This window comes from Amblyraja radiata, chromosome 6 (assembly GCF_010909765.2).
Source record: "Amblyraja radiata isolate CabotCenter1 chromosome 6, sAmbRad1.1.pri, whole genome shotgun sequence".
NCBI classification, from domain to species: Eukaryota; Metazoa; Chordata; class Chondrichthyes; order Rajiformes; family Rajidae; genus Amblyraja; species Amblyraja radiata.
This window is the reverse complement of record NC_045961.1, coordinates 96,790,726-96,817,003: the sequence shown is the minus strand read 5'-3', so window position 1 is coordinate 96,817,003 and position 26,278 is coordinate 96,790,726. Positions and strand designations below refer to the sequence as shown.

At 39.5% G+C, this 26,278-nt stretch overlaps 1 protein-coding gene across 1 annotated transcript in view; it reads left to right on the top strand.

Moving 5' to 3' along the window:
• Positions 1-25,445, top strand: part of tubgcp5 (tubulin gamma complex associated protein 5) — a 49,432-nt gene extending 23,987 nt beyond the window's left edge. Inside the window, exons 12-23 of the mRNA XM_033023277.1 lie at positions 5,993-6,108; positions 9,509-9,783; positions 13,063-13,267; positions 16,538-16,726; positions 17,767-17,949; positions 18,325-18,409; positions 18,513-18,633; positions 19,926-20,092; positions 21,615-21,740; positions 21,978-22,066; positions 22,304-22,404; positions 24,871-25,445. Coding sequence (XP_032879168.1) covers positions 5,993-6,108; positions 9,509-9,783; positions 13,063-13,267; positions 16,538-16,726; positions 17,767-17,949; positions 18,325-18,409; positions 18,513-18,633; positions 19,926-20,092; positions 21,615-21,740; positions 21,978-22,066; positions 22,304-22,404; positions 24,871-24,917 — 1,704 coding nt within the window. The 3' untranslated portion in view covers positions 24,918-25,445. The remainder of the gene's footprint in view (positions 1-5,992; positions 6,109-9,508; positions 9,784-13,062; positions 13,268-16,537; positions 16,727-17,766; positions 17,950-18,324; positions 18,410-18,512; positions 18,634-19,925; positions 20,093-21,614; positions 21,741-21,977; positions 22,067-22,303; positions 22,405-24,870) is intronic.
• The last annotated feature ends 833 nt before the right edge of the window (positions 25,446-26,278 follow it).

Below are 26,278 nucleotides of genomic sequence, written 5' to 3'. Positions count from 1 at the left end.
ATTCCATTCACCGATTGTTCTCTACTTGCACACCATCCCCTTCCCCTTCCCCCACCTACTTAAAGGTTTCTGATATGCATACTTTAGCAGTGTACTAGCTGCAGGGAGTCATACCTTGTACCTTAAATGACATTTCACCTATTTTGGAAAATGTCTCAAAGGTGGTAAAGTAAATGATCAATTGCAGAAGGTTCCATTCAGTAAAGTGAAATAGAATAATTTGAAGTTATTTATTGTTCTACTGAAGTTTAGTTAAAGCACGATTACCCAGATTATTGTTGCTTTAAGAACAAAGCTAAAATTCCTGTCTTTGCTTCAAGATTCTTCCATGGCTACACCACCCAACCACTGCAATGTTTATCAATTGTGCATACTTTGGAAAAGTCTGGCTTTCTGTTCTCATTGGGTTCTCAACTGTAGAATTCTCCCTTGAACTTCTGTATCTCCACTCCTCAGCAAGACGTTCCATAAAGCTCAAAAGTTCAAAAAAATCTATTTATGTGGTTGGTGTCAAAGTTGAACATTCTTATATAGTGAAGCATTTTGGGTTGTTTTCTACCTCTGACATTATTCTGCTTCCACTTTGCGTTTGCTCACTCACTCAGATTATCGAAATTATGCCAGAGTCTCCCTTCATCCCTCTCCTGGTTCACGCTCCCACACAACTTTGTACTATCTGCAAACTTGGAGATATTACATTTAGTCCCTTCTATATCATTGGTATGTAAGAGGAAGGAGAGTGGAAAGATGTTGCCTCACAGTTCCAGCAACCCAGGTTTAATTTTAGACTTTTGGTGCTGTCTTTGTGGAGTTTGCAGATACTCTCTGTGATTGTGTGGGTTGCTCCAGTTTCCTCGCCCGTTCCAAAGACACATGATTGGTAGGTTAATTGTCCACTGCAAATGACCTCTTGTGTGGGTGAGTGGTTGAAGTTGGAGGGGAGTTCATTGGAAGGTTTTGGGCTTGGGCTTCTCATAGTCAGCATAGATTGGGTAGACCAAAGGATTTGTTTCCATGGTGTATGATTCTCTGACTCAAAGAAGCTAGGTAAATGTAAGTTGTGAAAAATACTCATAACTAAACAAAAATGATCGCCACTTTAATACACTTAAACTGTTAATGGTAAAATGGAATGCGCTCAGATCAGGCAAGATTGTCATTTTTAACTGAGATATTAACGTTTGATTTTTCTAACCAAGTAACCCCTGCATTTCCTCTCTCCATCCCTCCCCCACCCAAGGTGCACCAAGTTCTCATTCTCACCGAGCAAACAGCTAACAATTGCCTATTTCCTTTATCATAGTTTCTTTTTTGCATATCTTTCTTTCATTTGTTCTATATCTCACTACATTACTGTCTTTATCTCTACTTTCCCTTTCCCTTGACTCTAGTCTAAAGGGTCTCGATCTGAAACGTCACCCATTCCTTCTCTCCAGAGATGCTGCCTGTCCCGCTGAGTTGCTCCTGCATTTTGTGTCTATCTTTGATTTAAACCAGCATCTGCAGTTCCTTCCTACACTGGCTATTTGGGAATATCGGGTATATACGACCATTTTATTTTTTTAATGCATGGTGTAGAGGCACCAAACGGGGTGAACAAGAGGCACCAACGGGGTGAACTTTATTCAGGCATAAAAGGTTTGTTATACATGCACGTTGGTTCTCTAACATATATTTGTTGTTGCTACTGCGATGCTGTTGCCTCGTGGGCTCGAGCTGAGCCGCTGCTGAGGTGGAAGGACACTCACCCCTAGAGAGAAGAGAGCTGGTCAGCTCGAAGTAAGAGAGAGAGAGAGAGAGAGGGTTGTCCCAAGGTTCGTTATATATCCCTGGACACACCCCTGTACCCCGTGACAACTTCTCCCTGCCATTGCCCAGTCACTTGCCGACTGCTGAGGGTTCATGTAGCTAGTGGCCCAACCACCGGGTGTCGCCACAGGACCCCCCCCAGAACCCCTCCAGGATAGCAGTAAAAGGATTAGTCCAAGTCAGCATGGATTTATGAAAGGAAAATCATGCTTGACTAATCTTCTGGAATTTTTGAGGATGTGACTAGTAAAATGGATGAAGGGGAGCCAGTGGATGTAGTGTATGTAGACTTTCAGAAAGCCTTTGATAAGGTCCCGCATGGGAGACTGGTGACTAAAATTAGAGCACATGGTATTGGGGGTAGGGTGTTGACGTGGATAGAAAATTTGTTGGCAGACAGGAAGCAAAGAGTAGGAGTGAACTGGTCCTTGGCAGGCAGTGGCGAGTGGAGTGCCGCAAGGCTTGGTGTTGGGGCCGCAACTGTTTACCATATATATTAATGATTTGGAAGAGGAAATTAGAAGCAACACTAGCAAGTTTGCGGATGACACAAAGCTGGGTGGCAGTGTGAACTGTGAAGAGGATGTTAGGAGGTTGCAGGGTGACCTGGATAGGTTGAGTGAGTGAGCAGATGTGTGGGAGATGCAGTATAATATAGATAAATGTGAGGTTATCCACTTTGGTGGCAAAAACAAGGGGGCAGATTATTATCTCAATGGGGTTAAGTTAGGTACAGCGAGACCTGGGTGTCCTTGTTCACCGGTCACTGAAAGTTGGCGTGCAGGTACAGCAAGCAGTGAAGAAAGTTAATGGAATGTTGGCCTTCATAACAAGAGGATTTCAGTATAGGAGTAGAGAGGTTCTTCTGCAGTTGTATTGGGCTCTGGTAAGACCACATGTGGAATATGGCGGGACTGCCATATGAGGAAAGATTGAAAAGACTAGGCTTGTATTCACTGGAGTTTAGAAGGATGAGGGGATCTAAAAGAAACATTTAAAATTATAAAAGGAACTGGACAAGCTAGATGCAGGAAAAATGTTCCCAATGTTGGGCGTCCAAAACCAGGGGCCACACTTAGAATAAAGGGGAGGCCATTTAAGACTGAGGTGAGAAAAACTTTTTCACCCAGAGTTGTAAATTTGTGGAATTCCCTGCCAGTGGAGGCCAAATCACAGGATGGATTTAAGAGAGAGTTAGATAGAGCTCTAGGGGCTAGAGGAATCAAGGGATATGGGGAGAAGGCAGGCACGGGTTATTGATTGGGGATGATCAGCCATGATCATAATGAATGGCGTTGCTGGCTCGAAGGGCCGAATGGCCTCTTCCTGCACCTATTTTCTATGTTTCTAACCAGGGGCAGGAAAACGAGCAGGCCAACAAAACACGGCAGCCTGACTCGTAAACTAACAGGCAGACCGTGAGGGCAGACGTCGAAAAGGGATGGAGCGCGCTCACCTTCTACCTGAAGGTGCGCGAGCATGGTTGAGGGCGGCTCTTGCTGTAGGTCGGGGGCCCCCCGGCTGTAGGTCGGGACGGTGTGGCCCGCGGGCGCAGTCGATGCGCCGGCTGTGGGCCATCCCGAGGCATTACAAGGGGTGCAAGGAGACCAACGCAAAAACCACAGGACGGACGAGGTATCGACCAGTCACGTCGACCAGCAGGGGATCGTGACCTGAGAAAGACGTCGGCAACAATGCGAGTACAACAACAAGAAACTAATAGTAATATTAAGCTAGATGATTACAGAGTACAGTGCAAAAAAAATACAATCAACAGTGAGAAAACAGTAAAGCTACAGCAAAGTCCAAGTGGTCGGATTAGCTGTGCTTTTAACTGAAGGCTGTAGTAACACCAACCGACCAGGGGTGGCGGTGTAGACGTCGGTCGGGCTGCAGAGTCGCCACTCGACCAGAGGTGGCGCTGTTGACGGTGGTCAACAGGTTGAGCGTCGCTTCCGGCCGGCTGCGTCGGCCGTTTTTGTAGTCATGTGGGAGTAGGTCGCGGCGGCTATTTTGGCAGCCGACTGAGGCAGCCAACCTAGGCGCTTCCATATGCGTGGAGGGCGAACGGCTTCGACGGGGCTTGCCCCACCGCTGCAGGTGAGGGCTCCTCATCGTCGTCGGGGTCATCAGAGACGGGCCGCACCCGAGGCGGAGGCTGGAAGCTGCCGGGGAATCCGTCGTGGGACCGCCGACCCTCGACTGACCGAGGCTCCACCCTGCTGCTGGGCCGGATGGGCAGCCAGCACCCTGGTCGTCAAGCCTACACTTGGTCTCACCGATGTAGAGCAGCTGACACCTAGAGCAGCGGATGCAATAGATTAAGTGGAGGAGGTGCATGTGAACCTCTGCCGCACCTGGAAAGACTGCTTGGGTCCTTGAATGGAGTCAAGGGGGGAGTTAAAGCGACAAGTGTAGCGTTTCCTGCAGTTGCCAGGGAAAGTGCCAGGAGAGGGGGTGGTTTGGGTGGGAGGGACGAATTGACCAGGGAGTTACGGAGGGAGCAGTCTCTGCGGAAAGCCGACGGGAGGAGATGGGAAGATGTGGCCAGTAATAATAATAATGGATGGGATTTATATAGCGCCTTTCTAATACTCAAGGCGCTTTACATCGCATTATTCATTCACTCCTCAGTCACACTCGGTGGTGGTAAGCTACTTCTGTAGCCACAGCTGCCCTGGGGCAGACTGACGGAAGCGTGGCTGCCAATCTGCGCCTACGGCCCCTCCGACCACCACCAATCACTCACACACATTCACACACATTCACACACAGGCAAAGGTGGGTGAAGTGTCTTGCCCAAGGACACAACGACAGTATGCACTCCAAGCGGGATTCGAACCGGCTATCTTCCGGTCGCCAGCCGAACACTTAGCCCATTGTGCCATCTGTCGTCCCGAGTGGTGGGATCCCGTTGGTAGACACAAAAGCTGGAGAAAATCAGCGGGTGAGGAAGCATCTATGGAGCGAAGGAATAGGCGACGTTTCGGTTTGAGACCCTTCTTCAGACTGATGTTAGGGCGGGGCAGGAAAAAGAAAGGAAGAGGCGGAGACAGTAGGCTGTGGGAGAGCTGGGAATGGGAAGGGAAGGAGGGAGAAGGCAAGGACTACCTGAAATTGGAGAAGCCAATGTTCATACCGCTGGTGTGTAAACTACCCAAGCGAAATATGAGGTGCTGTTTCTCCAATTTGCGGTGGGCCTCACTCTGGCCATGGAGGAGGCCCAGGACAGAAAGGTCGGATTCGGAATGGGAGGGGGAGTTGAAGTGCTGAGCCACCGGGAGATCAGGTTAGTTGTGAATTGAATGGAAGTGTTGTGCGAAGCGATCACCAAGCCTGCGCTTGGTCTCACCGAGGTTGATCATACGCTGAATAATCCAACCACATTTTTGTTTGGAAGTGGAAAGAAATAATAGAAATTGCATTCGTTGCAATGTGTAAAAAGAGTTGAGATACTGTATATACTATATTATAATTTTGCTGCATGTCATTGTGGTATATATCATGCCTTGATTGGTGAATATGTTTAGTTTGTGACTTTATTTGAAGCAGAAATAATATGTGAATGCTTCATTGAGCATAATTCCGACTGGTAACTACGCACTTCGTCCGAGCACATTATCTCACGCGTCATTCAAGCCGTCTTAAATGACCACCTAAATTGTCATTTGGCAACCTAAAAAGCTGCCTAGGTTGCCCGGCTGGAAACAGAGGAAAAAAAGTTAAGTGAGAGCCCTGCTATCTTGACCTTATCTGGGACAGGCTGTTCAGACAGATATCAAATATGGTGCTGTGCCCAGACAATACATCTCTATGTTATTACATTGTTAATACATTGTTTCAATGATTACTATAAACCGAGCTTCTAATATTTTCCCATACTTTATTCTGCTGGGAAAATTCTCTTTTAAATTTGACTGCTTTCTGTTTTTTCAACAAATCTCTATTGTTAATTTACGAACCAAACTTGATCAAATTAAACTCCTTCACATCTATGGTGATATTTATTGGTAAAGTTCTTAATTTCATATGAATTGCTCCTACTCTTGTTGCTGGCAAGTAAAGAGTAATGCATTTTGGGGAAAGTTGATTCTCTTGAAGATGAAAATTGAACTACAATCAAAATGATTAGTTGTGAGCCTAACTTTCATGAGTTTAACTGTCTCAAACTTTCTGTCTGCAGGTGTCTCTTCTCTTTTCTTTGTGGGTGGAAACTGTAAGGCCGTATTTAGAAATTGTGGATGAATGGATAGTCCACGGAAATCTGTCTGACCCTGCAAAAGAATTCATTATCCAGAGGTACAAGGATCACAAAATTTGCATTACCATCATGTAAATTTCCCATTATGTGATGTTATATTGGTTGATTAATGGAATAGCTTTGTTTAAATGAGTAAATGTACTACTCAGGACTGTACAGAATTATCTGTCAAGATAGCAATTGTGGGCAGATCAGTGTTCATGTAGAGAGAGGAATTGCTGATTGCAATTTAGTGGGCAATGTCTTGTACTTGACTGAATTTCATTTTTTGGGGATCATCTATGATCCTGCCCCACGATTCACTATATTGGTAAATTTACATTGGCAGTGATATTTACACAAATATCCATTCTTTTATTGAAATAATTTTTATGAGTGAATTGCTTGAATGACCAAGGAGGGAGAAAAATATGTTGTGGTAGAGTTTGATGAGAACATGTGGAGATTTTCTGGCATGGGTAAATTTCTTTCTGGCATCCCTCTGTGCAAGGATAGAAAGATAAATTTAAATTAAAACTTTTAGAGATTGATGGTTAAGCCTGTATGCTGTGTGGTTCATTTATCTCAACTGGGCATGGATGGAGTTCTTATGTTGTCTTAAGTACCTTGATTAGAATTTAAAATATGATGCTTAGGATGCCTGAGTAACTTTGAGCTGTGTGTGTGTGTGTGTGTGTTATGCACTGAAGACAGAACTATGTGTCATCATAATTCCCCCTGAGGTGAACAGCTTGCATGACTTATGCAAGGTAGGCTTTTATGTTGTGTGCAAGTTTTGAAGAACTGTCTAAAACTATATCTCAATAAGCAGTCTGCACATGAAAGACTGAGAGAATTGAGGAATTTTTAAAGGAACAATGGGCGTGGAGAAACAAGCCTTTTGTTTCTGTGATGGCTTTGTGGTGACTTGTTGACCAGAGAAGCCCCCAGCTTTGTCCCTGATTTTTGTCAAACTCAATGACTACATGCTTGGTGACTACAGAAACAGGTCTCGGGTGACCTTAATCTCGAGTTGGCTGCAGATGAAATAATCTGAAGCATTAATAAGAAACCGCAGATGCTGGAACCTTGAGCAAAATACAAAGTGCTGGAGGGTCAGCAGTTCAGGCATCATCTGGCAGAGATACAGTATGTGGAGGGAATGGACAGGCAACCTTTTGGGTTGGGATCCTACTTCAGACATGAAGAATTAATAATGTTTTTGTTGGGCAATATGTATTATAAATTACATGTAATTCCCATTCAGGGCAAAAGCAGAGAATTATTTCAAAAATAAAATTAGAATGATGACAAAGATAAATGTAAGAGTTGATGCTGTTTAAGACAAAATTGAGAGACCACAAAGCTATTATATTGAAAGAAAAGGAAATATGTATTTTTGTTTTTCTCCCCACTTCCTTCCCTCTCCTTCTGGAATAAATGGTCTTGGTGGTTTTGACAGCTTCAGCTTTATTCTTGATTTTTTTTTCCACTACCACTGAACTGTTTAACACCATCTGCAGCTACTTTACGTTACAGAGCGTGCAGGGACATTTTGAGCATGTGAAGTTGAAATTTGCTAATGACATTCAAATAGGTCTATCAGGAAACACCGAAGAGAACTGTAAAAGGAGCTTATCGGTAGGACATATGGACTGTTACCATATACAATATTATACGAATAATTGTTGTGTAGGTAGCTTGACTACAAAAACCTAGAATGAGGCTGGATAGTGGAACGAGGCTGAAGGGTGCAGGTAAATAATGATAACAAGGGTCTCAGATACATCGTTCCTGAGATTAGAAATTTCAAGATTTTCTTTAACAGAAATCTAGCATTTGCAGGAAATAAGATTAAACATGATCAACCATGATCATAGAAACATAGAAAATAGGTGCAGGAGTAGGCCATTCAGCCCTTCGAGCCTGCACCGCCATTCGATATGATCATGGCTGATCATCCAACTCAGTATCCCATCCCTGCCTTCTCTCCATACCCCCTGATCCCTTTAGCCACAAGGGCCACATCTAACTCCCTCTTAAATATAGAACTGGCCTCAACTACCTTCTGTGGCAGAGAATTGCACAGATTCACCACTCTCTGTGTAAAAAATGATTTTCTCATCTCGGTCCTAAAAGACTTCCCTCGTATTCTTAAACTGTGACCCCTAGTTCTGGACTTCCCCAACATCGGGAATAATCTTCCTGCATCTAGCCTGTCTAACCCTTAAGAATCATATTGAATGGGGTGCCAGCTCGAAGGGCAGAATGGCCAACTCCTGCACCTATTTTCTATGTTTCTAAACTGAAAATAGATTTATTGCGGCTACATTAGTAGGATTTATGTGTACCACTGCGCTTAAACCATGGGGTGCTCATTGCCTAATTTCAAGGATGGCAAACTGGAAACGTGATATTGGATTCATTTCCAAGATAGGCCAGCTTTTAAAATGAGGAAAATCACTGATTGAATAATCCGTATCAAAACTGTTATGAAGGAACGAAATGTTGGAGCATGGAACGATTTGCACAGCAATCAGATGAAGTTGACACCATTATATATATTTAAGGTATAAGTGGAAGTATTGTTTGGATGAAACTGCTATAAGGAGAGAGGAGGGAGAAAGTAAGAGTTTCATAATTCCGTTTCATTTCACATGACAATTAAGCACTCTTGACTTGATCCTTGAGGTGCAGGTGTTCTTTTTATGTTGTTCCAGAAAAAGGTAAGTATACAAACTAGACCAGATAGATTCATTCGGAGCTATAATTTAATTAAGTTTAAAATGCACTTTTCTAACACCACTTTGATCAGAAGATCAAGATTCAAGATTCAAGAGAGTTTATTGTCATGTGTCCCAGATAGGACAATGAAATTCATAAGTGATAGGAGTAGAATTTGGCCCATCAAATCTTCTCCCCCATTCAATCATGGCTGATTTATCTCTCCCTCCTAACCCATTCTCCTGCCTTCTCCCCATAACCTCTGACACCCATACTAATCAAGAATCTATTTATCTCTGCCTTAAATATGTCCACTGACTTAGCCTCCACAGCCTTCTGTGGCAAAGAATTCCACAGATTCACCATCCTCTGACTAAAGAAATTCCTCCATCTCCTTCCTAAAAGGACATCCTTTAATTCTAAATTGTTCCTCTGAAATCTGAATCCATCCTCTGCATTTGGTAAATGCATAAATATTTATTTTGTGGGAACTTATTTTAAACTTCACTGCATTCAACTGCAACATGTTCGATGTTGTTTATTAAAGGGTGATTGTGTTATCATGGGGAAAATAAATAGTTTGCCTGCGCTTTACTAGGATTGTGTAGAAGGCAGGAGCAAGTGTTAATAATATTTCATAAAATATATTTAATGAATAAAAGAATGCTTATAATGTGGTGGCAAGAGAGTGGAGCTATTACTTTAAAGTGCTTTTCTTTTTGCTTTATGCACTAGAAACAAGGATGTCCCGGTGAATCATAAAGATTTCTGGCATTCTACTTGTACGTTATTTAGTGTTTCTGAAAAGACTGGAATTGATGAAAATACAGGTGATGGTGCAGGTAGTAATGGCACTGTGGATCAAGGAAATTCTAGTAAACAGCACACAATGGTGTCCTTCCTGAAGCCAGTACTTAAGCAGATTATTATGGCTGGCAAATCAATGCAGCTACTCAAGAACCTGGAAAGTAAGGATAACCAACGCTTCCCAATGGAAAACACTCACCGAGGTAAGGAAAACTAATTGCAATGGAGCAGGAAAGGTGAACCTGAATAAATGCTTGGGTCCGATCTAGGTTGTAATTGAAGGCATTTTGAAGTTGTAAGTTTGGAGAATTGGTAAAAAATAAATAAATTTATGTTATTGAGTTGTATAATGCCATTCAACTCAATAATTTGTAAAACTTTTATTGAACGTATGCTGTGACAACTGCAGATATTACGTGTTGTGGATTCACTTAGAGAAGTACCAGACGTGTGTTCTGGTAAGCCAACCAAGCTAATATTTGCTGCAAGGTCAGGAACAACCCACCTTTCAACCCATGATTTAATGTACTTGATCTAAAATTGCGTGACTTGTGGAATTACTTTTGAAGTTGAATGTGATGGACCAAAAGATGCAATTGAGTTTTTCAACAATATATATTCACAACTGTCGACCAAAGTAAAATGACTGATAATCCAGCATCCTCAAATTTCATTGTGCCAGACAAGCAGATTTTCTGGATGCTACTCCTATTAAACTAAAGCACAATTTATTTAAATGTTTTAACATGGTATACAATAATACATTTAATGGAATCTATATAGTATAGTAAAGTGAAATGCTGGAAATATGCAAGCACACTGTTCCCCAGTTCTGAATGCAAACCAACTCCTGTTCCTGATCCCTGACATTAGGTCTAGACCAGGTTGTGCATCTTGCCCACAGTACGGACAAATGAGTGGCCCAATGCTAGATCATCAACAACCTCTGAACAATCGGATGCTGTAGTAAGTACAGCAAGCAGTCTTTTTTTATACAGAGGATTCTACTTCAGACAAGAATTATTTATTTGGACAACGGTCTGATGAGCAGAGGAAATGGACCATTACAGCACTATCTTAACGAAACAGTGATTTTTATGAGCTAAATGGAGGATGGTTAGATACAAATTATATACATAATGTTGTAAATTACAACAATGTGGTAACTAACTGCAGAATTACCCAGTTATCGCCACTTTGCCTGGCTACAATGTTGTCACTATATACAGGGTCTCAAACTGAAACATCGACCATTTATTTGCCTCCAAAGATGCTGCTTGACATGCTGAGTTCTTCCAACAGTTTTTTTTAATCACTATACATGGTCTTTTCCAAATGACTGCAGTGCTATAACTGTGAGGAAATAAAATAAAAAAGATAGTCCTCTGTCGATAACTAGCTTTTAATATTCTCATGATACCACAAGCTATTTTTTAACAGTATTTTTGAAATTTAGTTGCCAGAGACATGTGCTAACACTGAACATTAGGTAAGAAGGAACCGCAGATGTTGGTTTACACCGAAGATAGACATAAAATGCTGGAATAACTCAGCGGGACAGGCAGATTCTCTTGGGAAAAGGAATGGGTGACGTTTTGGGTCAAGATCCTTCTTCAGGCTGAACATTAGTGCTGACCCAAAGCCATTATAAAATACCCCAAATTTACGTTTGATTCTTTGATATTTTGCTTTCAAGTATTTGATGCTATCCGGGGATCCATAACATTTAATAAAATAAATCTAGTCCTTGCTCATTTATTTTAGTTTGAAATAATTTAAATGAATAAGTACCTACTTACTGCTTATGTGTTGAGTGTCCTAAAGCACTAATTTATTCTCTTGGACACAGCAGGAAGAATTTGAAGTTATTCTTGGGCATACCTTTGCCCAGTAGCTATGTTATTTATTCATTCTCAGATAATTGGCTGATGTCAGATAACACATTGAGCAGATCATCACTACATGTTTTGTACAAAAGTATCAAAACTTTGGCTGTATATTCTATCTTATAACATAATACAGCACTTATTAGGACATTATCTGGCAGTGATAAATATCAGAAAAATAATTTGCTAAATGATCCACATCTATTCACACAGTATGCGTTTAAGCTTTCAGTTTGTTTTTGCCGTGTGCAATAGCATTTTGAAGTCTAAAGTGAATTGTGCAGTTATCGGTGAGAATATCCATTCCAACTGATGGCCCTATCATCAGCCCATGCAAATACTGTTGTTTTACCTACTTTACTACAGCCAAATAATTTTTTGCCTTAAATTAAGTTATTGCATTGGAACTGAGCCCAACTAGTCCAGCCAAGTGGATTTGGGAAACAGTTTACTAGAGTGATGTCAAGTGATGTATTTGCATTAGCAGTGAACCGAGTCGTAAACTCATGAGCAGTGATTCTAAATCCTGTATCAAAATGAAAACTAGACAATTACTACATAAAGGTGGTCTGCAAGTCTACTTTAATATGTATTCGTTGAAAATCTGCATTTGTATGTTTTAAAATTATTTCAGAGCAGTAGCTTGTACTGTTTTATTTATTTAATGAGATAATAGGCCCTATTGCTTTAAAACAAAACTTGCATCACTGTGAAATTATTTACATGCGTAGTTTAATAAAATTGAATAAAATGAGTGGCAGCGCCAAAATAAATGTGTTGGTATTGGGGATGGAGGAGTGAGGGATAGTAAAAAATTACTTCTCCCAGTTTTAATGATGACGGGCAAACAACTTGCTCTCTGGAGTTGGGTCAGTCATTAAAATATTTGTAGCTTCAATTTAACCAGTTTAATTTCAGCATAATAGAAAAAGCTTTGAAACACACTGTAATGGAATTCAAGCAGTGTACCAATAAACTCAATGTTTTACTCATAGTTTCCTGCAAAAAGCGTTATACCCTCCCTTGTAATGACCAAGTGCCTATGCCTCTTCCTGATGTGCTGGTTTTCTTCCTTTCTACATACCCCATACCTTTCAAGAGGGAGTTAGATTTAGCTCTTAAGGCTAAGGGAATCAAGGGATATGGGGAAAAAGCCGGAACGGGGTACTGATTTTGGAATATCAGCCATGATCATATTGAATGGCAGTGCTGGCTCGAAGGGCCAAATGGCCTACTCCTGCACCTATTTTCAATGTTTCTACATTTACCCCTCCCCTTCTCATTCCATATCTCATTCTATTTTAGTTGGGAATTGTATTTGTCTGATGCATCCATTCCCTTGGCAGCTGTCCAGCCAGCCATTCAAGCTATCTGTCGGTCTTGTTGGCAGTGAGGTCAGAAATATGCTAAAAAAACCTGCAGGAAATCCTGTTTTAAAAGTTCAGAGCCTGCAAGAATCCATATATCTAAGTTTTTCCATTTGTGCATTTTCTCCCATTCTCTATACTAATCATCATGGTTCTAAATATTTATGGGAACAGATTTAGTTTTATGAAATTCACTTTGTAAAGATTGCTATTTTATTTTGCTTTGCAGATGCAGAAAGAAAAAGTTTGTATGCACTGTTCCTAGAGTCACTTCAGTCCCGCCTTCGTTATGGAGAGGGTGCTGAATCTTGTGAACTTACAGTTCCAGAGCAACAGGCCACAAAAGAAAGCTTGATCAAGGTGCAGTCTATAGTTGCTCGGCACCTCGAGCTTGATGATGTTCACGATCCTTTATTAGCTATAACTTTCGCAAGGTAATATTTCAATGATTACAATATTGTAGGCTCAAGTATCACTGTGTATTTGGTGAGCCGTTGCAGTAATTTATTTTTGGTAACTTCCTTTCACGCATTTCGTACTTGTCAAGATTGTTGACATTGGTGAATGTACAAGAGTGCATAACCGACAATTGTGATGAAGCTTTGCAATCATTTGGACTTCAGTGCAAACATTGCATTTCAGTGAAACCATGACATTCCTTGGATTCATGCAATCTGCTTTGGAAATTTTAACTGGCAGTATTTGTGTTATTTTAGCAAATGTGTGAGGAGATATTAATATTCTTATCACAGGAAATTGAACAAGTGAAAGGAGTCTGTATTTAAACCTGCTATTTTGGTTTCTGAAACTGTTTTTTGCGTGGGCATTTTCAAAGTTCACATAATCTAAAGGTAGATAATATTCATATATTTAAATGTAAAAATATTCTCTTCTGAACCTGTCAAGTTTATTGGGGATGGAATATTCTCCTTTCTATAGGCTTTCTCACCAAAAGGCTATTTTGAACATTGCTCTTGTCCAAAGATGTTAAGTATTAAAATTATTTTGTTGTCATAGAAGTTAAGGGTTCAGTTACACAATTCCAAGGAGTTTTCATCCCATTCTCTGACGTGACACCAGCTGTGGCCATGCTTGATAATATCTTTTTATTTGCATTGATATCAGCTATTTTGCAAAGCATGAACTGAAAACCCTCTATAATATGGAAATCCATTTAGTTAAGGTTGTGGATTTTTGCTTTTGCTACTGGTTTGACTTTATTGCCAACATTTCATGCAGCACTGGTGATTAACATTTAATATTTAAAAACACTTCATAGCTTGAATTTGAATATTTAAAATATTTTATTTTTGGGTTACATAAACAAGCCAGAATAACATTACACAGAAATCTTGAATATTCTGCAGAGTCCCGGATACAGTGTTTAAAATGTAATACATTTGGTTAATGTACAGTGCCCTCCATAATGTTTGGGACAAAGACCCATCATTTATTTATTTGTCTCTACTCCACAATTTGAGATTTATAATAGAAAAATCACATGTGGTTAAAGTGCACATTGTCAGATTTTAATAAATGCCATTTTTATACCATTTTGGTTTCACCATGTAGAAATTACAGCAGTGTTTATACATAGTCCCCCCATTTCAGGGCACCATAATGTTTGGGACACAGCAATGTTATGTACTTGAAGCAGTCATGTTTAGTATTTTGTTGCATATCCTTTGCATGCAATGCCTGTTTAAAGTCTGCGATTCATGGACCTCACCAGTTGCTGGGTGTCTTCTCTGGTGATGCGCTGCCAGGCCTGTACTGCAGCCATCTTTAGCTTATGCTTGTTTTGGGGGCTAGCCCCCTTCACTTTTCTCATCAGCATATAAAAGGCATGCTCAATTGGGTTCAGATCAGGTGATTGACTTGGCCACTCAAGAATTGACGATTTTTTAACTTTGAAAAACTCCTTTGTTGCTTTTGCAGTATGTTTGGGATCATTGTCTTGCTGTAGAATGAACTGCCGGTCAATGAGTTTTGAGGCATTTGTTTGAACTTGAGCAGATAGGATGTGTCTATACACTTCAGAATTCATTATGCTACTACCATCAGCAGTTGTATCATCAATGAAGATAAGTCAGCCAGTACCTTCAGCAGCCATACATGACACCCCCACCACTGTGTTTCACAGATGAGGTGCTTGGATCTTGGGCAATTCCTTCTCTCCTCCATACTTTAGTCTTGCCATCACTTTGATATAAATTAATCTTCATCTCATCTGTCCACAAGACCTTTTTCCAGAACTGTGGTTGCTCTTTTAAGTACTTCTTGGCAAACTGTAACCTGGCCATCCTATTTTTGCAGCAAACCAGTGGTTTACATCTTGCATTGTAGCCTCTATTTCTGTTCCTGAAGTTTTCTGCGGACAGTGGTCATTGACAAATCCACACCTGACTCCTGAAGTGTTTCTGATCTGTCAGACAGGTATTTGGGGATTTTGCTTTATTATAGAGAGAATCATCTGTCATCAGCTGTGGTGGGCTTCCTTGGCCTGCCAGTCCCTTTGCGATTAGTAAGCTCACCAGTGCTCTTTCTTCTTAATGATGTCCCAAACAGTTGATAAGCCTAAGGGTTGGCTGATGTCTCTAACAGTTTTGTTCTTGTTTCTCAGTCTCATAATGGCTTCTTTGCCTTTCATTGGTACAACTTTGGTCCTCATGTTGATAAACAGCAATAAAAGTTTCCAAAGGTGATGGAACGACCAGAGGAAAGATTAGGTGCTCAGAGCTCTCTTATACCTGCATTAAGGAGGCAATTAAACACACCTGAGCAATTACAAACGCATGTGAAGCCATGTGTCCCAAACATTATGGTGCCCTGAAATGGGGGAACTATGTATATACACAGCAGTAATTTTACATGGTGAAACCAATATATAAAAAATGGCCTTAAATAAAATTTGACAATGTGCACTTTAACCACATGTGATTTTCTATTACATATCTCAAATTGTGGAGTACAGAGGCAAATAAATAAATGATGGGAGGTACACAAAAAAGCTGGAGAAACTCAGCGGGTGCAGCAGCATCTATGGAGCGAAGGAAATAGGCAACGTTTCGGGCCGAAAACCTTCTTCAGACTGATAGGGGGTGGCGGGGAGAAGGAAGGAAAAAGGAGGAGGAGGAGCCCGAGGGCTGGGGGATGGGAGGAGACAGCCCGAGGGCTGAGGAAGGGGAGGAAACAGCTCACCACCTCAACTCCTCCTCCTCCTCCGACCTCTCTGTCCTGGGTCTCCTCCATGGCCAGAGCGAGCAACACCGGAAATTGGAGGAACAGCACCTCATATTCCGCTTAGGGAGTCTGCATCCTGCGGGCATGAACATTGAATTCTCCCAATTTTGTTAGCCCTTGCTGTCTCCTCCCCTTCCTCAGCCCTCGGGCTGTCTCCTCCCATCCCCCAGCCCTCGGGCTCCTCGTCCTCCTTTTTCCTTCCTTTTCCCCGCCACCCCCTATCAGTCTGAAGAAGGGTTTTGGCCCGAAACGTTGCCTATTTCCTTCGCTCCATAGATGCTGCTGCACCCGCTGAGTTTCTCCAGCTTTTTTGTGTACCATCGATTTTCCAGCATTTGCAGTTCCTTCTTGAACAAATAAATGATGGGTCTTTGTCTCAAACATTATGGAGGGCACTGTACACTAATCTAGGCTGAAAACACCATTGTGATAACTTGTTGGCTCTAATCCATTTTTTGCAGGTTATACATGGAACAAAATGATTTCCATGAAAGATTCAGCAGTGGGGACGTCAATGTGGATAGATCATCTGAATCAGTGACTTGCCAGGCATTTGAGCTCACGCTTCGTTCGTGTTTGTATCCTCACATTGAGAAACGGTATCTGGAATGCTGTGGAAAATTAATGCAAACTCTAAAGACAGATTACAAGTAAGTGGAAAAATTGTGTTATTCATCGTGCCCATTTAGATGTTCATTTGATTTTACACTCAATTATGAGTGTAAAATATGACTTTGATTTGCTTTGACCAATTAAATAAATAACGTGCTTAATTTTGCTTAACTTGGATGAATGCAAGCTATTGCATTGCAGATATCCAGCGCAAATTGTTCGTCAATTATTTATTTGTTGTCATATGCACAAGTACGGTAAGGTACAGGTACACTAAAAACCTTGCATTGCATGCACGTAGACATTACATGTAAATCTGCATAACACTTAAATCTGCATAGCAGTACAAGAGATGTTTCATAGTGTTCTATTGGTCGGATAAGAGTTGTGTTGATCTGTTTAAGAACCTTGATGGCGGCAGGAAGGTAGCTTTTCCTGAACCCATTCGTATGTGACTTCAGGCTTCTGTACCTCCTGCCCAATGGCAGCTGCGAGAAAAGATGGTGAGGATACTTGACAAAATATACCGTCTTCGTGAAGCAGTGCCTCGTGCAGGTGATTTTGATGGTGGAGACCAAGCTGGTCCAAGTCTTTATTCCTGTGCGTTCGAATTGCCGTATCAGACCACGAGGCAACCAGTCAGGATACTTTCTGCAATGGATCTGTCAAAGTTTGTGAGAATATTTGGTGACATGCCAAATCTATTTAGATGTTATAAGAAAATAGTGGTGCTCTAAGCAGCAGTTATTAGTAGGACAGAGACTCGGATGCAGTGAATTGTTAGGCATTAACCCAATTTCCGAGGAATTTAAGGAACTGTCAACAGAAGGGTCTCGACCCGAAACGTAATCTATTCCTTTTTTCCAGAGATGCTGCCTCACCCGCTGAGTTACTCCAGCACTTTGTGTCTACCTTCGATTTAAACCAGCACCTGCAGTCCTTTCTTACACAGGATTTCTTGCAAACTGGGTTCATGCCTGGCTCTCCCATTCAATACAATGGAATTGAACTACTTTATCACATTTTGTTGGCAAAGTGTTTTAAAGACTCAAATTAAATTTTTGTTTTTTTCCTTCAGGCTGGTGGAGCATCTTCAGGCCATGAGAAATTTCTTTCTTTTGGAGGCTGGAGAGACCATGTATGACTTCTACGTACCTATTTTTGATAAAGTAAAGGAGAAAGAATTCTGGCAACATTTGTCATTTTTAAATGCCCGGTTACAAGAGGCAGTAGGACAACACCATCCTGAAGATAGCTCTCGGTATGTTCTCGTATCTTTTGTTTTTAAGAAGATAGGAAATCAACAAGATGATCAGAATTAGAGTGTAAAATCAAGAATTTAAAAAATAGTTTAACAATAGATGTATTAATGAGTGGGAATATATGAATGAGATATTCATACAATATAATTCTCATGAGAAATGGCAATATCATAAGTGTTTTTGATGGCAATTTTCAATATAAACCTTTGTTCTGATCTTCTTGACAAGTCACTTGAGTGTACTGCACATATTTCACCGGGCAGAATGTTCACTCCAGCTGCTATTTCTTTTCCAAAACAAAACACTTTTGTGACTTGGAAACAGTTTATGGTTTTGCTTGGTGTTTTCATCTACTTTTGAACTTTCATTTCCAGATTATCCATTTATTTAGAAAATATTGACATTGTCAAAAAAAGACTTCCTGTTCATTCTATTGATGGTCTCACATTGAGCTATAGGGTATGTTTAACAGTCTTTCTCTTCAACATCTGAGAGTCAGTTTGAATTTGTTGCAATGTTGCTGAAAAGCCTGTACTTTCTTTCTCCCCTTTTTTCAAAACAGGTTCCGTGGCCTGTTGATATTGTTATCAGCTCCGAATGCCAGAAGATTTATAATCAAGTGTTCATACTTCTGTTGCAAATTAAATGGGCCAAATATAGTCTTGATGTTCTGAGGTTTGACGGTAGGATGAACTTAGTTTTCATTTGAAAAAGTTACGAATAGTGATATGCACCCACTAAAAAAAGATAAATAGGGCCAATAATATTCTAAAAGCAGTAACAATAATTATAATGAAATGTTTAAATATTATTGTGGTTAAATCCAGAACGGCATTACTAGAAGGAGAATTATCAGTAGTTTAATAAAATGTTGTCTTCTTTATTCATGTGCAGATGTAAATGGTTAGACCAGTATCAGAGTTTTGGCATCACCAGAGACAACTACTGTCTTGCTCAACAGATGAGCTGCTGCCAACCTTTCTGCGATGGATATGCCTTAATTATTTCCAGTTTCATTCCTCCAGGATACATTTTTACAATGGTGTTTATCTGAGCAGCTTGACTTGCATGAAGTTACTTAAACCAAACATATATCTGCTTTTGTTACTGTATATATTCCAAATTATGATTGTCATTCAATCTACTCCAAGATTTTAAGGACATTTACTGTAATTTTGAATCACTCCTGGTTATAAGCCTTCCCACAGAAGTGGATTTGCATGTTTGAATGTGTAAATTTATACCAGGTGAAGAACATATTTAATTTGCCTGCATCTTGGACTTAAGACACAGGAGCAGGAGTTGGCTCATTGTGACTGCTTTGCAGTGGAGACAAATCAGAAATTTTTGAAATTATGCGTATATTGTTGGTAAAAGTCTTTAGTCTTTTGTTTTTCTATTTGAAATGATTTTGTGAGGATATATTTTTTTTTAGGTTGAACATTGAGGCATTTCTATGGGCTCATGGGTGGTGAGCTGTAGACACCAAGAAGAATATAAGCTTTTCACACTCGTTCAGCTAACTCACTAAAATCTTAGCTGCAGCAGTAATTGCCATGCTTATGTCCCTAGATTAGTGAAGATGAAATCAATTCAAGAATATAATTCCTGATTGTAATTTAATTTTTTCCTTTTTCCTTATTTTCATTTAACGTAATCATGTTTTCTTTTTTTTCTAACCAGTTTGGCTCCATTTCATCAAAATTTACTTTGAGGAAGTAGATTATTGGTCCTGTATTTCGCCAAGATGCCAGTTTACCGGCAATTTAAATGTTGAACCTTGACTCTTTTGCAAAGAAAAATAAATTGAACAGTCGTAGGAAGAAAAATATCCAATAAATTTGATACATGCGATATGTTGAGCTCTCCCAAATTCTGTACTATGGGGATCTAAAGTGCAGCTGTAATGTTGTATGTTAATTGTAAAATCAAAATTATGATATTCACTTATTGTTCAAACAATATGTAATTACAGAATGTGATGAAACTTATGATAAACCACAAGCATCTCTACTTAAGGATTCCAGTTGGTCATCTCAAGAGCAGAAGACATCTGTTAGGCAACAAATTCACAGAATGTTTCTGCTTCGAGTTAAACTCATGCACTTTGTCAATAGCCTGCATAATTATATAATGACTAGGGTGAGGCTCTCTTTGTTAATACATTTTAATTATTATAGTAATTGTTTTAAAGTGGCACAAGTCATTCTCTATTGCCAACATGTTTTAACAAAATTAAATTTTCCTGCTATTATTTGTCTTTGGTACTTCCTAAACGCTTAATTTGCAGTTTAAGCTTACTTTCACTTGAGAGGAAATGTAGTTGTTAGTTTGTTACTGCCTTTATTTTTTTGTGTACCTTTCCCTATGTAATTTAAGCTAAGCACTATCTACTTTTTTCACTATTCTTCTGGAGGAATTGACATTCCTTTTAACATTTTAAATGTAGTTACAAGTTGGTAGAATTGTGAAAGAGGAATTTATTTAATTTATAGCATCTATTATTAGGTTTATGTCCCCATATTGTATCTCCTTCTGAACTCCATGTGCCATTTTATTGTGTTAGTACTAGAGTGTACAATCGTCACTGGTGCCTGTCTGTGGTTTGAGAAGCCTTGTTTAGCTATGAGTCTTGGCAAACTGACGTCTGGTGTGCTGTAAATTAAGCCCTAATTCAGTTTTATTTTTTTCCTGATTGCTTATGTTTAATAAATGTTCTGCAACTGAACATTGAAAATAGGTGTTATTGTTTTTGGGATGGATGAACCCTAAACAGAAATGTCTAATTGTTATTAATAACTACAGGCAAATTAATGAAAAGCTATTGGAATTTCCCCCCCGCCTTAAACGCCTGTACAACAGCAATAGAGGTCATTGTTCAAACATCTCCGCCTCTTTCATATGAAAATTTGCTTTGTAGTGAAATCTGTCTAACAGCATGATACCTGTATGCAATAGTATACATTTTTTTTAATCACCTCTATTTAGGATTTGGAATCTACAACTAATGGAGCTCAAAGGAAGGTGGATAATTTCCTGATAAGTAGAGAATTTGTGGGGCTGTTGGAAAAGATGGAATATTTATTTTCAATCAAGATCAGATAGATACCCTCAAAATCATGTTGTTTCTTCAAAATTTCTTATTTGAACCTAATTGTTTTCTTGCCCCCCCACAAAAAAAACCCCCCATATGAATAAGAAGCAGAAGTAGGGTACCTGCTCTCTCAATTGACCTGATCATAACTTCAATTCTGCATTGTCATCTACCCTTTCACCCAGTAATTAACAAGAATCAGTCTGCCTCTACCTTAAATGTCCAAAGATTCTGCTCCCTTTCCCTTCTTCACCCCCCCCCCCCCCCCCCCCCCCCCCCCCTTGAGGAAGAAAGTTCCAAACTCTGGTACACCTTTAACAAAAAATCTTTGAAGAGATCCAAAGGTTCCTATATCCAGCAACTCTTTTTACTGTTACATACTTATCAAGTGCAATAATGCCTAATTGCCATAATTTCTTATTGTGAAATAAATATGTAGTTTTTGAAATCCATTAACCTTTGTTTCAAGATTGCAATGGTCACTATAATGTTTGTGTGCTTTGCATATTGGACAGCTTTAAATATGGCAACCTAATAACGGAAACCAATTGCTCTTTACTATATTTTCAGATATTACATAGTACGGGCCTTGAGTTCCAGCACCAAATTGAGGAAGCTAAGGATTTGGACCAACTGATAAAAATTCATTACAGATATCTATCCACAATTTTTGACCGTTGTTTACTGCGGGAAAAGGTAAATTTGTTTGATTGCTTTGTTTATTGACTTTGGAGGCAAATTTAAAAAGTAACAATTAATGGAGATCTTATTTTGAGTAATTTAATAATTATTTCTGTAATCTTACAGTCGTCCAGTAAACAATTATTTAATCAAAAAGTGTTTTTAAGTCCATTATATTTCCATTATAGTAATCTGAACAGATTATACACTGTTGGATGTTGTATTTAATATATGTTATGAAATGTATTTCAGATAAGTTTTGTGAAGGAAGCAATCATGGAAGTTTTGAATTTGGTTCTAATGTTTGCAGATCGTTGGCAAACTAGTTTAGGAGTTTCAAAGTATGTATGGTGATTTTTGTTCTACTTCCAATTTTTAAAATGTTGGTAATTGCATTAAAATTATCTTCTGACTGTCTGCAGTTACTGGTAAAAACCTCATATTTCTATGATATTCTAACCTAAAGAAATGGGTAGAAATAACACTTTTCTGTATATTTGACAGAAAAAATATATTGAATAAACAGCTTTAGAACTGCATCAAGAGCTGATTTCACATGTCACCTCCTTATTTTTTAGAATTGAGTCAATTGAGAAAATGGAATCTGATTTCAAAAACTGCCATATGTTTCTGGTGACAGTACTTAACAAGGCCGTTTGTAGAGGATCATTTCCTCATCGTAAGTGTATGCTTAATTATTATTTTCAAAAATTACTAGGAAATCTAATCTGGCAAAGTGGTTTATGCCTTCCCGAGAGATGAAATTGTTGAATGTTAAAATGAGAAGTAAAATATCTATGCTATAATTTTGTTTAGCCACTACATTGTTGGAACGTCATTCTTCATGCTTGCTTCAAATAAACCGTTTGACATTTTGGGTTAATATATACCATTTTAATTGTTGCCAAGATGTTTTTTACATTAGTGCCCATTAATTGCTATTATATCTTAACTGAATTCTTTCTTGCTAAATTGATTCTGCAATAATTCAGAATATCAAATTTTAAATTGGCTATTATAAATATCAGCTAATTGTGTCAAATTGATTCCACAAGTGGTAGAGAGAAAACATTGTTATTTTGAAACTAAACCATTCTGGAAATATTCAGCAAGGCAGACAGCATCTGTGGTGAGCGAATGTCTGATGTCTTGAGCATTTCCAATATTTTCTGTTTTCATTCCATATTTCTTGCTGGTGTAGTATTTAAGCTTTTTTTCCTGTTTGATACTGTTTTGAATTTGTTGTAAAGAATGCTAGTCCTTCAACTAGTTGCATAGAATCGAATTTGGATGGGAGCATTTCGTTCAGATGTGGGAAATTCTTCAAAACGGGTTAAATCATTGATTAAATTTAGTGCTAATTCAAAACTGCATTCAAATGCCAACTTGGGTTAAGTACATGAGACTCGAGGAAGATGGAATTAGGAGCAGGAGTTGGTAGCACAGTCACAGTACAGATACTTCAGCTGTCTCACACCACTGGTAACCTGAGTTCTTGTGGAGTTTACGCGTTCTCCTTGTAACCATGTAGGATCAGGTCGGGGGGAGCTCCCCCCGACACGGGTAGCATATAATTCCGTGCGACCTGTTCCATGGTGGGATAGTCGGCAACAAAACCGTCTCCCCAACTGGTTCGCTAGGTGAGGAGGGGGCTGTGGACCCCCAGCAGGACCAAAAACAAGACTTGTCAAAGGGCAGATAAGCTTCTAGCGAGCCAACGGCCATCCACACTTAAGTAGAAGTTGCGATCACTGTCATACATAGCATTGTAAAAAGTGAAGTAAAACATGAAATGTAATTCTTCCCTCTCGTTTCTCAAAAGAGAAGTTGTGAATAATAATAATAATAATGTCAATACGCCGCCCCCCTCCCCCCCAAGTGTCTCATTTCCTTCCATGTCCCAAGAATGTGCTGACTATTAGGGGAACTGGCTACTGTAAAATATTTGTATAGTTTAGTAATTGCCTGGTGGGAGAATAAAGGATTGTTGATGGGTAATCTGACAGAATAGGTAATCATGAAATAAGAGGAATATGATTGATGGAAGTGTTTTATGAACCTGCATAACTTGATGAGTCAAATGGTAATCATGTAAGGTGCAAGGAAATATAAGATATATGGAAAGTATAGAGCAGAGAGACTGCATTTCAAATGAGTCAAGATTGTGGCTGATCTACTTCCTTCAATGGGTTATGATATGCAATCAAGGGCTATGGGTATCTCCCAGAAAATAATATAGAATTAGACTTGGGATTAGTGTGTAGAATGTGTTTTAATTCATCTGCAGGGTGTATTGATACTGCATTGGAATAGGCAGTTGATTCTGATTTCTGCTCATTGGACGTTAGAAGAAATAAACTAACAAATTGAGGCCAAATCGCCTAATTCCATTTTGGAACACTCCTCATAAGAAACTTTAGTGCTATTCGTATAGGGACTGCATCTCCATCCTTTTTATTCTCCCTTTAACTCTATTCTTTACTGTTGACCTGTTCTCTGATTCAATCATACTCCAAAAGTGAGCTCCATAGCACTTTATGTGTGGGGATTAAAGTTATCACGCTCATCGCCATCCAGTTGTTTGTTCTTACTCTGGGAGCACTGAAATTGCAATTAGCATATGTGCAAATTTGCCCCTTATTTTAAATACCTTTAACCATCATTTCATCAGAATTAAAAGAATGAGTAGGCTTTTTAGCCCCTTATTTCTGCTCTGCATTCAATGGGCTCATTGCTGATGCTTTATCTCTTGTTACCATTCTGTTCTGACACAGTATGCTTTGCTTTCCTGAATGGCTAAAGAATTTGATTATGAACATTGAACATTTCCTTAATTCTGCTGAAGGCAGTTCCAGTTTTTCCAAATGTTCCTTTTCCACTAGTTTCTTGCATCAAGCTAGTAATATGTGCTGCATCTCTCAATCTTAATATTCCTGGCTTCTCAAGTGTGGAGAGCACATAGTTAGAAATGCATGATGTAAAAAAAAGTTGTGCTGAAACATTGATATTGAAATAAAAGGAACTGAACTATAAATTTGAATTCCTAATTTTGCTTATTGAACTTTAATAAAATGTACTTGAATTATTTATTTTAAAAATCACTTATGACTTTAATGGATAACTTAATTTTATTTTAATTCTTCAGTGGAATCCCTGGCATCGTCTTTAATGGCAGGAATGGAACAAAGCTAATAGTGGCTCTCGTTAAGACACTTTAACAAAGCATTGCATCAGAAGATCCAGCATTCCCATTGTATAACACCTAAGGTCATCAGACGTCTGTGTTGGAACACATTTAAATTAGCTCAATAAATTGTGTTTGTTAAGGTCCTCATTGGCAGCTATTCACACAAAAGTACCTTCTAACTGGGATGCTATCCAAGAACAGTGGCTGTCATTCAATACCTCTTGTTGTGGTTCTTTTAAAAGCCCAATCGAAAATGTAAGAACATTTATTTCCAATGATTGGATGGCTGATGGGTGGTATTACAATGATTGGTGATATTACAAATTATGATGCTAACTGATCAATCATGTTCAGTAATGTTCATGTAGTCTCAGTGAGACGATTATCTATTTAATGTACATTTCACTGTCTATAAGTGTTTATTCTGCAAATGAAAATCTTAGTACCTGTTAAATAAAGCTGATGTAAAGTTAATCAAAAGGCTGTCAAGTGAGGAAGGAACCTGCATTAAATAAGATGTTTCATTGTGTCAATTTGTGCATATCTCAGCATATAAGATTTGGAACTAAAAATTAGAAACATTTTGGGATCAAAAGTTAGATTGACCCTGATAACTTCATTTTATTGAGAGCTGTTGAAAATGCAAAAGTTAGAGCTAAAAAAGGAGCGTTACAGAGAAATGGAGGAAGATGTAGGAAGGGATGGGTGGGATGAAAATAATATCTGTGATACTCTTTTACCCAGAGCAGATGAATCAAGAACAAGAAGACATAGGTTTAAGTTGAGAGGGGAAAGATTTAATAGGAACTAGACCAAGTGGGACCAGTTGGGTCCCTGTCACACGGGAAGCCTGGTCCCCCAACGCAACCCGTTCCCTAACGCAATATTCCACCACTCTTTTGATTAGAAAAATATATATATATACTGAGGGGGAGATAGTGAAGTTGTGGCGCTATTGAGGGGGAGAGAGCAGGGAGGGGAGGAGAGAGGAAAGAGGAGGACAGTTGGAGAGGGGACAAGGGGAGAAAGGGGTAAGGGAGAGGGGAGGAGCAACGGCCCATTGTGATGTCACTGGCAGTTGGCCGCCAGCTTGAGTGCCCATTGTTACCATTGGCAACGTCCCCATTGTGATGTCATTGTGGCAGTCGGCAGCCAGCTTGAGTGCCCATTGTGATTGGTGCACTGTGAGAGGCATTGTGACATCAGTCGGATTTTTTTTTTCCCAAAACTGCTTGAGTTTGGTTGGGCTGTTTTTTAAATTTCAAGGATCAAAAAGTTCTGAAATATAGGTGGAAATGCGACGGGAAGATGTTTATTGCCTCCACAGGAAAAAAGTGAGCAGAATGTGTGAAAATGGGAAAGCTGT